Source organism: Erythrolamprus reginae, chromosome 1 (assembly GCF_031021105.1).
Source record: "Erythrolamprus reginae isolate rEryReg1 chromosome 1, rEryReg1.hap1, whole genome shotgun sequence".
Classification (NCBI taxonomy): domain Eukaryota; kingdom Metazoa; phylum Chordata; class Lepidosauria; order Squamata; family Dipsadidae; genus Erythrolamprus; species Erythrolamprus reginae.
The window spans coordinates 127,582,095-127,594,234 of record NC_091950.1 but is presented as its reverse complement, the minus strand read 5'-3'; the positions used below and the strand labels follow the sequence as shown (position 1 = coordinate 127,594,234).

The 12,140-nt window shown below is 41.0% G+C and overlaps 1 protein-coding gene across 1 annotated transcript in view; it reads right to left on the bottom strand.

The window, feature by feature from the left end:
* The window catches only part of PTPRJ (protein tyrosine phosphatase receptor type J), a 131,159-nt gene that overhangs the window by 29,544 nt on the left and 89,475 nt on the right, over positions 1-12,140 (bottom strand). The window contains exons 6-9 of the mRNA XM_070764557.1: positions 10,965-11,225; positions 8,582-8,842; positions 4,422-4,682; positions 2,078-2,335 (exon numbers count right to left, since the gene is read on the bottom strand). Coding sequence (XP_070620658.1) covers positions 2,078-2,335; positions 4,422-4,682; positions 8,582-8,842; positions 10,965-11,225 — 1,041 coding nt within the window. The remainder of the gene's footprint in view (positions 1-2,077; positions 2,336-4,421; positions 4,683-8,581; positions 8,843-10,964; positions 11,226-12,140) is intronic.

The window sequence follows — 12,140 nt, the reverse complement described above, 5'->3', positions numbered from 1 at the left end:
GGAGCAAGGAAAAACTTCTTCCTCAGTTATTTCTTTCTTTTTCAAAGAGTTATTCATCCCAGAAATGCAAATGGGTACTAAGAGAAAAACCATACCAACATAAACACGGGTTGTTATCGCACAAGGAGATAAATACTGAACTGAAAAATATTTCATCTACCCTGTGAATTAATTTAGCCTATTCTATTAATAATTTCTATGGAATAAGCTTTATTTGATTCACTGGCATTTATTTTTGAGGAGATCTGAACAGATTTCTACTAGCAACATTCTCATTGTCACAAATTTAAAAACATTTGAGGAATCATTCCCTATTGTTCTGGATTCTGGTTAGAACTTTGGTTAAATTGGAAATAACGCTTACTGAATGCAGGATTTCATAAACAAAAACTCCATTTTTATTTCTCCTCTCCTCCGTATTCAAAATGCATTACAGGCATTCACATTCCTTCCTCTCTTATCTTTAGCAATTAGAGCACACAAACACATTCCTCCAAGCCTCCTCCCTTATCTTAAGGTTTATGTCTATGCAGTATACTGGCACACGTCCATGATGGATTTACAACATTGACAACTCCCCCCTTCTTCCCTGCTGGCACCCGGACATGACGAATAAATCACTTCATAAATTAACCCATTCCTCCCCTTAATATCTCTTCCCTAACACTTATTCCCTACGCCTTTGAACCCTTCTGAAATGAGGGTTTAACCAGTGATTATCTGTCTCTTCTTCACTGGAGTCTGGACTCATAGCAACATCCTGTGGCTGGCCTCCCACCTGTTCTGATACCTGTAACCCAAGACCTGCCACTAATTCATAAACACTATCTGTATCAGAGTCATCAAGCTCTTCACCATCCTCCAACTGACCAGGAGTATGTACAACACCTATGAGCTTGAAAAGATTCAGAATTACAATTTTTGCAAGATAAGGATTGAGTCATTGAAAGAAAAAAACACCAAGCTATTTGCTGTAATCTGTTTTCCAATCTTCTATTATCATCTCATCATCTTTAGACTTCTATTTGTCCTGCGTTTTCTGATTTTAAGACAATCTTAGGTAGATATTGACTGGGTTCACTCAAAGCATTTAATCAGATCATAGTCAAGAGATACAAAATGGTAGGCATTATTAGTTTTATCCTTGTTTAATTTTTATTTTGATAATTTAGTATGGTATAGGACAGACCATTTTGTGAGATATAATATAGATATTGATATAATGTCATCCCAGGAAAATAGAATATTTTGGTAATTACATTATTTGTTATATCAATACACAACTTTAATGTGCTATCCAGCCAGTAACTGGAGCAAATAAGGGCCTCTCCATGCATAATGGAAATGACAGGGATTCCTGGTGGTACAAGAGCTGATAGGATATAAAGTCTACTTTTGTATGTAACCCCAGCTCTTCTGCAAAGTGCATCTTTAGAGTAAATCTTTTATGAATTACAGGAATTGTAGGACTTGGTGGCACTGGTCAATATCTCTTAAAATTATGTATCCTAATATTCAGTTGCTGTATTAGCCCAGATGGGAAATTAAGAAATAATTGCTAGGTATCCAACTGCTAGGCATAAGGTAGTATCTAATTGAAATAGAACAGCATATCTGAATACTAAATTTGTCCACTCCAGAATACATTCTTTTTGGATTATGTTCACAGTAAACCATATTTTTCTTCTAATGCATAAAAATCTAATAAATAATAATAATAATAATAATAATAATTATTATTATTATTATTATTATTATTCCTCCTGAAATTAGGTTGGTCTCAACACTATTTGTCTTTCAAAACTAATTGATAGGTTAGGTGAGTCTATGGGTTGTTATTATTATGCATGTTGTCATCCTTTTTGCACTTTGTTATGTATTGTTATTTTTTAATTTTAATTACTGTACCCACCTAGAGTGCTTCTGTTACACTGAATAAAATAAATAAAATATTCAACTCAGTTTTCGGATGTATCCAGACTGAAGACTTCCATTTATGTACACATGGTATGACAATGTTTATTCTGTGCACCGAGCAATTTGCACCTCTTTAATATGTACATCTCTAGAGACTTACTTGTACAATGATTTATGTTTTTAGGGATCCCTTCAGTCTTGTTATCTGCTGCTATGGAATATATGCTAAATTGGTAATTAGTACCAGGATTTAGTTCTGAAATTTCAATGCTAGTAGTGGGGGATGTTTTATTAGTTGCTTCATTGATGAGTATCCTATAAGAGTATGTAGAAGCAGCTGCATCAGGATTTTTCCATGATATGTTGACCATGGTTGTACCGACATCTTCAGCTGTGATGTTGAAGACTGAGTTAGGTTCTGTAAAGGAAGAAGAGTATTTCAATACACACATACATGAGAGACCTAAGTCCTTCTTTAATCCCATTTATTCCTTTCTAATGGCAATTTGCTTTGACCATTAAAATATCAGATATGTGTATAGGTAACATGGAATAAATTTGATACACTATGAACTAAACTCCTGCTGCAAGTTATTTGTGACTGACAGGTAATAAACATTTGTCTTTAAAAAAAAATAAGCAGACTACTTCATGGAGAAGTATTTTCATCATCACACAAAGCTAACTTTTGTGCTTAAAAAAGTCAGAAATATGATTAGGTTTCATGTGGAAAGCACAAAAGAAAACTTTAAAACTTTGTTTTACAAATATCAAAGTCAATATCATTCAATCTTGTTTTCCTTGAAAACATAGTGCAAATGTAAACAATACTCTTTAAGCATTACCATTAACACACTTATATCACTTTATTTAATTAACATTTTATTTACTTTTTACTACTGTATTTTTCAGATATAAGACGCACCTTTTCCTCCCTAAAAGAGGCTGAAAATTTGGGTGCGTCTTATTCTTGGAATGTAGCTTTTTCAAAGCTTTTTTTTCCTAACTAGATGCTAACACTCTTCCTGGCTTCCTACTCCCTCCGAAGAAGGCCTAAGTCTTTGCAGGCTTGTTTTCATTCCCTCTGAAAAAGACTTTTTCAACCTTAACACAGTACAGTGGTACCTCATGATACGAACCCCTCGTCTTACGAACAACCCGAGATATGAACTCGGGGTTCAGAAAATTTTTGCCTGTTCTTATGAACATTTTTCGTCTTACGAACGCCAAACCCGAACATCCAGGTTCGGCGTTCGGGAGGCTGCTGGGAAGCCCCCCGGCTGTTTTAAAAGGTGACAGCCGGGCGGTGGGGCTTCCCAGCAGCCTCCTGAACCTGAACGCCAAACCCGAACATCCGGGTTCGGCGTTCAGGAGGCCGCTGAGAAGCTCACCGGCTGTTTTAAAAGACGACAGCTGAGCTGCGGGGCTTCCCAGCGGCCACCCGAACGCTGAACCCGGAAGTTCGGCACAAGTTCGGGTTCGGGAGGCCGCTGGGAAGTCCCGCAGCCCGGCTGTCACCTTTTAAAACAGCCGGGGGGCTTCCCAGCAGCCTCCCGAACACCAAACCCAGAAGTTCGAACTTTTGCCGAACCTCTGGGTTCGGGAGGCTGCTGGGAAGCCCCACAGCCCGGCTGTCACCTTCTAAAACAGCCGGGGGGCTTCCCAGCAGCCTCCTGAACCTGAACGCCAAACCCGAACATCCGGGTTCGGCGTTCGGGAGGCCGCTGAGAAGCTCACCGGCTGTTTTAAAAGACGACAGCTGAGCTGCGGGGCTTCCCAGCGGCCACCCGAACGCCGAACCCGGAAGTTCGGCACAAGTTCGGGTTCGGGAGGCCGCTGGGAAGTCCCGCAGCCCGGCTGTCACCTTCTAAAACAGCCGGGGGGCTTCCCAGCAGCCTCCTGAACCCGAACACCAAACCCCTAAATTACCATTTCCCATTCCCTTAACAACCATTTACTCACCATTATTACTGGTACTCACCAGTGAATAAGACACTTAGTGATCCTGATATTTATAAACATATTTATTTATTAACAATAATTATTTCTTTTGTTATTTATTTGCAAAATTTATAAGTTTGGAGATGACATATGACGTCATTGGGTGGGAAAAACTGGTATAGGAAATAAACCGCGAAGTATTTTTTAATTAATATTTTTTTAAAACCGTGGTATAGGCTATTCGCGAAGTTCGAACCCACGAAAATCGAGGGAACACTGTACTCCATTTTTAGATACATTATCTCTTATTCATTTATCTCTTTGGGCTTTTATGCTTCTTTAATTCCAATGTATAGAGGGCCAACATTTTCCAATTTCAATGGGTTTAGAAACATAATGTGACAAGTGATACACATTGTACTTGTTTTCTTTCATTAGGCTCCACAATGGCAGAATTTGTTAATTTAATTTCAAATAAATTGCAAGTCAAATTTATACATTATCCTAGGACCCATCAGACATCAAGGACTTCCAGTACAATCATATCATTTAAATACACTTACTTGTATAAACACTTTTATCCTTTGGATCTCCCTTCGTGCCATTAATTTCTGCATAAATTTCAAATTTGTATAATGCTCCTGCTTCCAAGCCATCAACTTTCACATACGGAGTATTAGAAGTTTTACTGTCAAAATAACTAGTTCCGTTGATGTATATTTGATAAGTATAATTAGATGCATTTGTATCATTATTTTTCCACTTTATATCCAGAGTTGTGGTGGTGACATTTTCAAATTCAATATCATACACTGGATTGGGTCCTGTTTTAAGAAATAAAATGATTTGATGTTATTCAGTATAAAGTATACTGGACAGAATGATATTCATGGTTTTAACACATGCAAGAATGTTGAATAAGTATCTGCAGGAATTTTATTCAGTTTAATTGAAACTAATTAAGAGTTTGGGTAAACTTAATCAAGGTCAGGTAGGAATGTGAGAGGAGAGAATGTGATTAAACTTGCATGGAGTAAATGTGGACACGTTATTATCAACCAGACTTTGCAGCATCATAAAAGTGAAAGATTTAAAAGTGAAATAGCTAAACTTTTAGCATTAATATTTATTTTGGCTCTGTCTTAAATAAAATTTCAGGAATACGTAGTATAATCTATGTTTGTATGTGTTTATATATGCTGCAGAGATGGTCAAATAAGGTTTGGTGGGCAAAATGTTGCTATTTGAATAGGGCCTAAAATTCAGATCCTAGGTAAACATAGCTCGGAAGAATTTGAAACAGCCGCAAGCCCTAGAGAGAAATGTGGGGGAGAAAGTGAATTACAATTCTTGTAGATGTATAAAACAAATACAGGTAGTCCTTGATTTACAACAATACCTTTCAAAGTCACAACAGCACTGAAAAAAGTGATTTATGACTTTTTCACAGTTACCACCCAGGGGAATGGGCTCTAACTTACCTCGCTGTTGGTTTGCTTCCTCCGGTGCCACATGGGCGCGCCTTGTGGGCGTGCGCGCACTTTGTATTTTTGGCACTGCATTTGTGGCAATGCCAGGGGAAAAACCCCTCCCTCAAAAAGAGCCGAAAATAACACGGTGACACATGCACAGTGCCGGAAACCTGGCTTCTGCATATGTGGTGAAGGGGGGGGAAACGGGGGGGGGGGGGATCCCAAAGAAAAATCCCCCCGATCCCCCCCTCCCAAATGGTGGTGTCCATGGACTGGCATGATGTCATCATGACGTCACCAATGGGATGATACCTGTTTGGGTGAACTGGGAGTAGCCCACCTCTGTTACTACCTTTGCAGCATCCCCATAATTTGGTGATAAAATTGAGATGCTTGGCAACTGATTCATATCTATCACAGTTGCAGTGTCCCTGTGATCACCTTTTGTGACCTTCTGACAGGCAAAGCCAAAGGGGAAGCCAGATTCACTTAACAACCGGGCTACTAACTTAGCAACTGTAGTGATTCACTTAACAACTGTGGCAAGAAAGGTTGTAAAATGGGGCAAAACTTACTTAACAATCACACTTGGCCAATAAAGAATTCTATTCTATTCTAAATGTCTCACAACAACATACATCTTGGATTCAATTGTGGACCTAAGTTGAGGCCTACCTGTAAGTACTATTGAAAAATACAACTAGTCACATTTGTATATTTTTTTCAAATATATACAGTGTTCCCTCGATTTCCGCGGGGGATGCATTCCGAGACCGCCCGCGAAAGTCGAATTTCCGCGAAGTAGAGATGCGGAAGTAAATACACCATTTTTGGCTATGGACAGTATCACAAGCCAACCTTTAACACTTTAAACCCCTAAATTACCATTTCCCATTCCCTTAACAACCATTTACTCACCGTTATTACTGGTACTCACCATTGAATAAGACACTTAGTGATCCTGATATTTATAAACATAATTATTTATTAACAATAATTATTTCTTTTGTTATTTATTTGCAAAAATTATATGTTTGGAGATGACATATGACGTCATTGGGTGGGAAAAACCGTGGTATAGGAAATAAACCGCGAAGTATTTTTTAATTAATATTTTTTAAAAACCATGGTATAGGCCAGTGAGGGGCAACCTTTTGAGCTTGGTGTGTCAAAATTCACCAAAAAACCAAGCATAACTCGGGTGGTGTGTCACCTTGAGAAAAAAAGTTTGGACAACCCCCCCCTCTTTTCCTCCCTTTCGCCCTATTTCTCTCTCTCTCTCCCTCTTTCTTTCCCCTTCTCTCTCCATCCCTCTTTCTTTCTTCCTTCCTCTCTTTTTTGCTCTTTCTCCCTCCTTTCGTCTTTCTCTCTTTCTTGCTTTCTCTCTCTCTCTCTCTTTCTCTGTCTCTCTTGCTATCTCTCTTTTATTCTCTTTCTCACTCTCTCTCTTGCTTTCCTTCTCTTTCTCTTTTGCTTTCTTTCTCTCTCTCTCTTGCTTTCTTTCTCTTTCTCTCTCTCTTCCTTGCTTTCTTTATCTTTCTTTCTCTCTTTCTCTCTCTTGCTTTCCTTCTCTCTTTCTCTCTTGCTTTCTTTCTCTTTCTTTCTCTCTCTCTTCCCCCCTTTCTCTATTTCTTGCTTTCTTTCTCTCCCTTGCTTTCTCTCTTTCTTGCTTTCTCTCTCTTACTTTCCTTCTCTCTTTTTCTCTCTCTCTCTTTCTTTCTTTCTCTCTCTGTTCCTCTCTTTCTTGCTTTCTCTCTCTCTCTTGCTTTCTCTCTCTTTTTCTCTCTTACTTTCCTTCTCTCTTTCTCTTTTTCTCTCTCTCTTGCTTTCTTTCTCTTTCTCTCTCTCTCTTCCTCTCACACACACACACTCTTTCTCTCTCTCTCCCTTGCTTTCTCTCTCTCTCTCTCTTGCCTTCTCTCTCTCTTTCTCTCTTATTCTCTCTCCTCCTTTTTCTCTCTCTCTTTCTCTCTCGTGCACCACGGCAGCAACAGAGAGAGAAAGAGAGAGGGAGAGTGGAGAGAGAGTGGAGGGCAGCTTGCCGGTCCGTGGACCCCTGGATCAGCGTCCCTGCATGGCCCCAGCGCAGACTCCGCCATCGCCTTCGCCTCCACCTAAGAGGCAGCAGCCACATTCACCCCTTTGCCCTCCCAGGTGTCCATGGAGCTCAGCGCCTGGCCACGCGCCGCCTCCGCCTCCCGGTAGCACGCCAGACATCTACCTGAGGAACGGGTGGTTGGGCGCCACGAAGGGCGACGCTTGAAGGCCACCATGGCGCCGTTGTTGTCATCACGGTGCAAAGCCAGGCAGTCCCGGATCGCTCGCTTCTCCGGCCAGCAAGCCGGCTGCCAGGCAAAGTGGCGCGATTTTTAAACACGCGCTTTTCAAATGCGGCGCTTTCCTGGGCAGCCGACTTTGCTGGCCAGAGAAGGGAGCGATTCAGGACTGCGTGGCTTTGCGCCAATTCAAAAATTTCTGCCGGGGGAAGGGGTTCCTAATGGCTGTGCGGGCACACAATGGCCGGCGCCCTCCCACCGGGCCCCAAAAGCTCACGTGCCATCACCGCCAGGGAAGCTCCAGCCGGGTTGGGCTCCTATTCTCGCTCTTCGCACGTCCTTTTTTTTTTTTTGGTGCTCGGAAATCAACAACGCGGATCCTTTAAGAACCTGCGCTTGCGCTCTGCCAGCTTTTTCCTTCCCGGGCTGGGTGGGGGGGAGGCGAAGGAGGCGCGGGCTTCTCCAAGCAGCAATGAAGGTGAAACAGGAGGGAGGGGTGAGAGTGAGGAGGCTTTTTTTTTTTTGGCTCGCGTCGCGTGCGTTTGGCGGATTCTCTCCGAAAGTTTCTCCGGCGGCCGCGTGTCACTAAAAATGGCTACGCGTGTCAGTGCTGACACGCGTGTCATAGGTTCGCCATCACTGGTATAGGCTATTCGCGAAGTTCAAACCCGCGAAAATCGAGGGAACACTGTACTCCATTTTTAGATACATTATCTCTTATTCATTTCTCTCTTTGGGCTTTTATGCTTCTTTAATTCCAATGTATAGAGGGCCAACATTTTCCAATTTCAATGGGTTTAGAAACATAATGTGACAAGTGATACACATTGTACTTGTTTTCTTTCATTAGGCTCCATAATGGCAGAATTTGTTAATTTAATTTCAAATAAATTACAAGTCAAATTTATACATTATCCTAGGACCCATCAGACATCAAGGACTTCCAGTACAATCATATCATTTAAATACACTTACTTGTATAAACACTTTTATCCTTTGGATCTCCCTTTGTGCCATTAATTTCTGCATAAATTTCAAATTTGTATAATGCTCCTGCTTCCAAGCCATCAACTTTCACATACGGAGTATTAGAAGTTTTACTGTCAAAATAACTAGTTCCGTTGATGTATATTTGATAAGTATAATTAGATGCATTTGTATCATTATTTTTCCACTTTATATCCAGAGTTGTGGTGGTGACATTTTCAAATTCAATATCATACACTGGATTGGGTCCTGTTTTAAGAAATAAAATGATTTAATGTTATTCAGTATAAAGTATACTGGACAAAATGATATTCATGGTTTTAACACATGCAAGAATGTTGAATAAGTATCTGCAGGAATTTTATTCAGTTTAATTGAAACTAATTAAGAGTTTGGGTAAACTTAATCAAGGTCAGAGAGGAGAGAATGTGATTAAACTTGCATGGAGTAAATGTGGACACGTTATTATCAACCAGACTTTGCAGCATCATAAATATTACAGTATATCAAAATAAATCCATGATCATATCTCTGAGACCGGAGATATCTCCGAGACTGCCTTCTGCTGCACGAATCCCAGCGACCGGTTAGGTCCCACAGAGTCAGCCTTCTCTGGGTCCCATCGACGAAACAATGTCGTCTGGCGAGACCCAGGGGAAGAGTCTTCTCTGTGGTGGCCCCGACCCTCTGGAATCAACTCCTCCTGGAGATTAGGATTGCCCCCACCCTCCTTGCCTTTCGCAAACTCCTTAAAACCCACCTCTGTCATCAGGCATGGGGAAATTGATTCCCCTGGACCATTTTTATTTTATGCATGGTTTGTGTGAGATGTATGATTGCTTTTTATATGAAGGGGTTTAAATTCTTTTAAATATTGGATTTGTACTGTTTTTAATGTTGTGAGCCGCCCTGAGTCTTTGGAGAGGGGCGGCATACAAATCTAATAAATAATAATAATAATAATAATAATAATAATAATAATAATGATAATAATGCATTTTTTTCCAATTAGGTCTTCAGCAAAATGCAAGCCACTTTCTTTTCGTATCTTAAAAATATTATGTATTACTGAAATTTGCATACAGAAGAAATCACATTTTAGGTTATAGCATTTCTTGATTGTTTTACTCCTGGAGTAACCCTTGAAATAATATTCAACTCTTAGCATAAAAATCACAAAACATTCAAAACAAAATTCACTTTTAATCTATACAACCCTCATTTTACAAAATTCACTACCACAAAACAGCAGGCTGGTCACTGAGCTGCCATACATTAAATCAGTGTTTCCCAACCTTGACAACTTGAAGATATCTGGACTTCAACTCCCAGAAGTCCCCAGCCAGCATTCGGTGGCTGGGGAATTCTGGGAATTGAAGTCCAAATATCTCCAAGTTGCCAAGGTTGGGAAACACTGCATTAAATGACCAGCACACTGAATGGTGTTATTGTAACACTGATTCTCCTTCAGAATTAGATGGTCCTTTAAATCTTTTTAGCAGTTAACTTAATCATCAGTCAATGGAAATTAATCAAATTTGAGAACATTTCCCAAGAAACAGGGTAGAATGCAAATACAGTAGAGTCTTGGTTATCCGTCCTTCAGTAAGCCGACATTCTGGATTATCAGACGTCGTGGCTGCTTGGGGGCGTGGCTGTAGGCCCCCCTGACACTCCCCCAAACATGACAGCCACGACAGCCATGATGGGGAGGAGGGAAGCAAGCTAGAGAGAGAGAAAGACGGAGACAGAAGCCAGCAAGCTAGAGAGAGAGAGAGAGAGAGAGATACAGGGACAGAAGTGTGCGTGTGTGTGAGAGAGAGAGACGGGGACAGAAGCCGGCAAACTAGAGAGAGAGAGAGCCAGGGACCGAAGCGGGTGAGCGAGCGGGCGAGAGAGACAGGGACAGAAACAGGCGAGTGAGAGAGAGAGAGAGAGACGGGGACAGAAGTGAGAGAGAGAGAGACAGGGACAGAAACAGGCGAGTGAGAGAGAGAGAGAGAGACGGGGACAGAAGTGAGAGAGAGAGAGACGGGGACAGAAGCCGGCAAACTAGAGAGAGGGCCAGGGACAGAAGCAGGTGAGCGATCGGGCGAGAGAGACCGATGGGGATAGAGAGATGGGGAATAGAAGCAGGGGAGAGAGAGAGATGGGGAATAGAAGCAGGGGAGAGAGAGAGATGGGGATAGAAGCAGGGGAGAGAGAGAGAGCTGATTTTTAGCTCGCACAGAGGCTCTGGGAGGGCATTTTTGGCTTCTAGAGAGCCTCCGGAGGGATGCAAGAGAGCATGTTTACCCTCCACTGGCTTCAGAGAAGCCTTTGGAGCCTGGAGAGGACTTCCAGTACAATCACATCATTTAAATACACTTACTTGTATAAACACTTTTATCCTTTGGATCTCCCTTCGTGCCATTAATTTCTGCATAAATTTCAAATTTGTATAATGCTCCTGCTTCCAAGCCATCAACTTTCAAATACGGAGTATTAGAAGTTTTACTTTCAAAATAACTAGTTCCATTGATGTATATTTGATAAGTATAATTAGAGGCATTTGTATCATTATTTTTCCACTTTATATCCAGAGTTGTGGTGGTGACATTTTCAAATTCAATATCATGCACTGCACTGGGTCCTGTTTAAGAAATAAAATGACTTTATGTTATTCAGTGAAAAGCATACTAGACAGGGTTGAATATATTCAGGGTTTCAACAGATGCACAAATTTCATTTATTTATTTATTTATTTATTCAATTTTTCATGCCGCCCTTCTCCTTAGACTCAGGGCGGCTTACAACGTGTTAGCATTAGCACTTTTTAACAGAGCCTGCATATTGCCCCCACAATCCGGGTCCTCATTTTACCCACCTTGGAAGGACGGAAGGCTGAGTCAACCTTGAGCCGGTGATGAGATTTGAACCGCTGACCTGCAGATCTAGCAGTCAGCTTTAGCAGCCTGCAGTACTGCACTCTACCCACTGCGCCATCTCGGCTCATGCAATATTGAATAAATATCTGCAGAAATTGTATTCAGTTTAATTGAAACTAGTTAAGGGTTTGGGTGAATTTAATCAGGGCCAGGTAGGAATGTGAGGGGTGGGTGGGGGTGGAATGAAGCTTGCATGAAGTTTTGAAGCTTACATGGAGTTTTTCCTCATTTTATGACCTTTCTTGCCACAGTAGTTAATAATAATAATAATAATAATAATAATAATAATAATAATAATAATAATAATTTATTAGATTTGTATGCCGCCCCTCTCCGAGGTCTCAGAGCAGCTCACAACAAGAATAAACCATGTACAAATCTAACGTTAAAAACAATTTAAAACCCTTATTAAAAAAAGAAAAACAATCACACAACCTAACAGACTATACATAAAACCATAGTAGCTAGGGGTATATCAGTTTCTCCATGCCTGGCGACATAGGTGGGTCTTCAGGAGCTTTCAAAAGGCAAGGAGGGTGGGGGCAGTCCTAATCTCTGGGGGGAGTTGATTCCAGAGGGTCGAGGCCGCCACAGAGAAGGTTCTTCCCGTGTCCCGACAG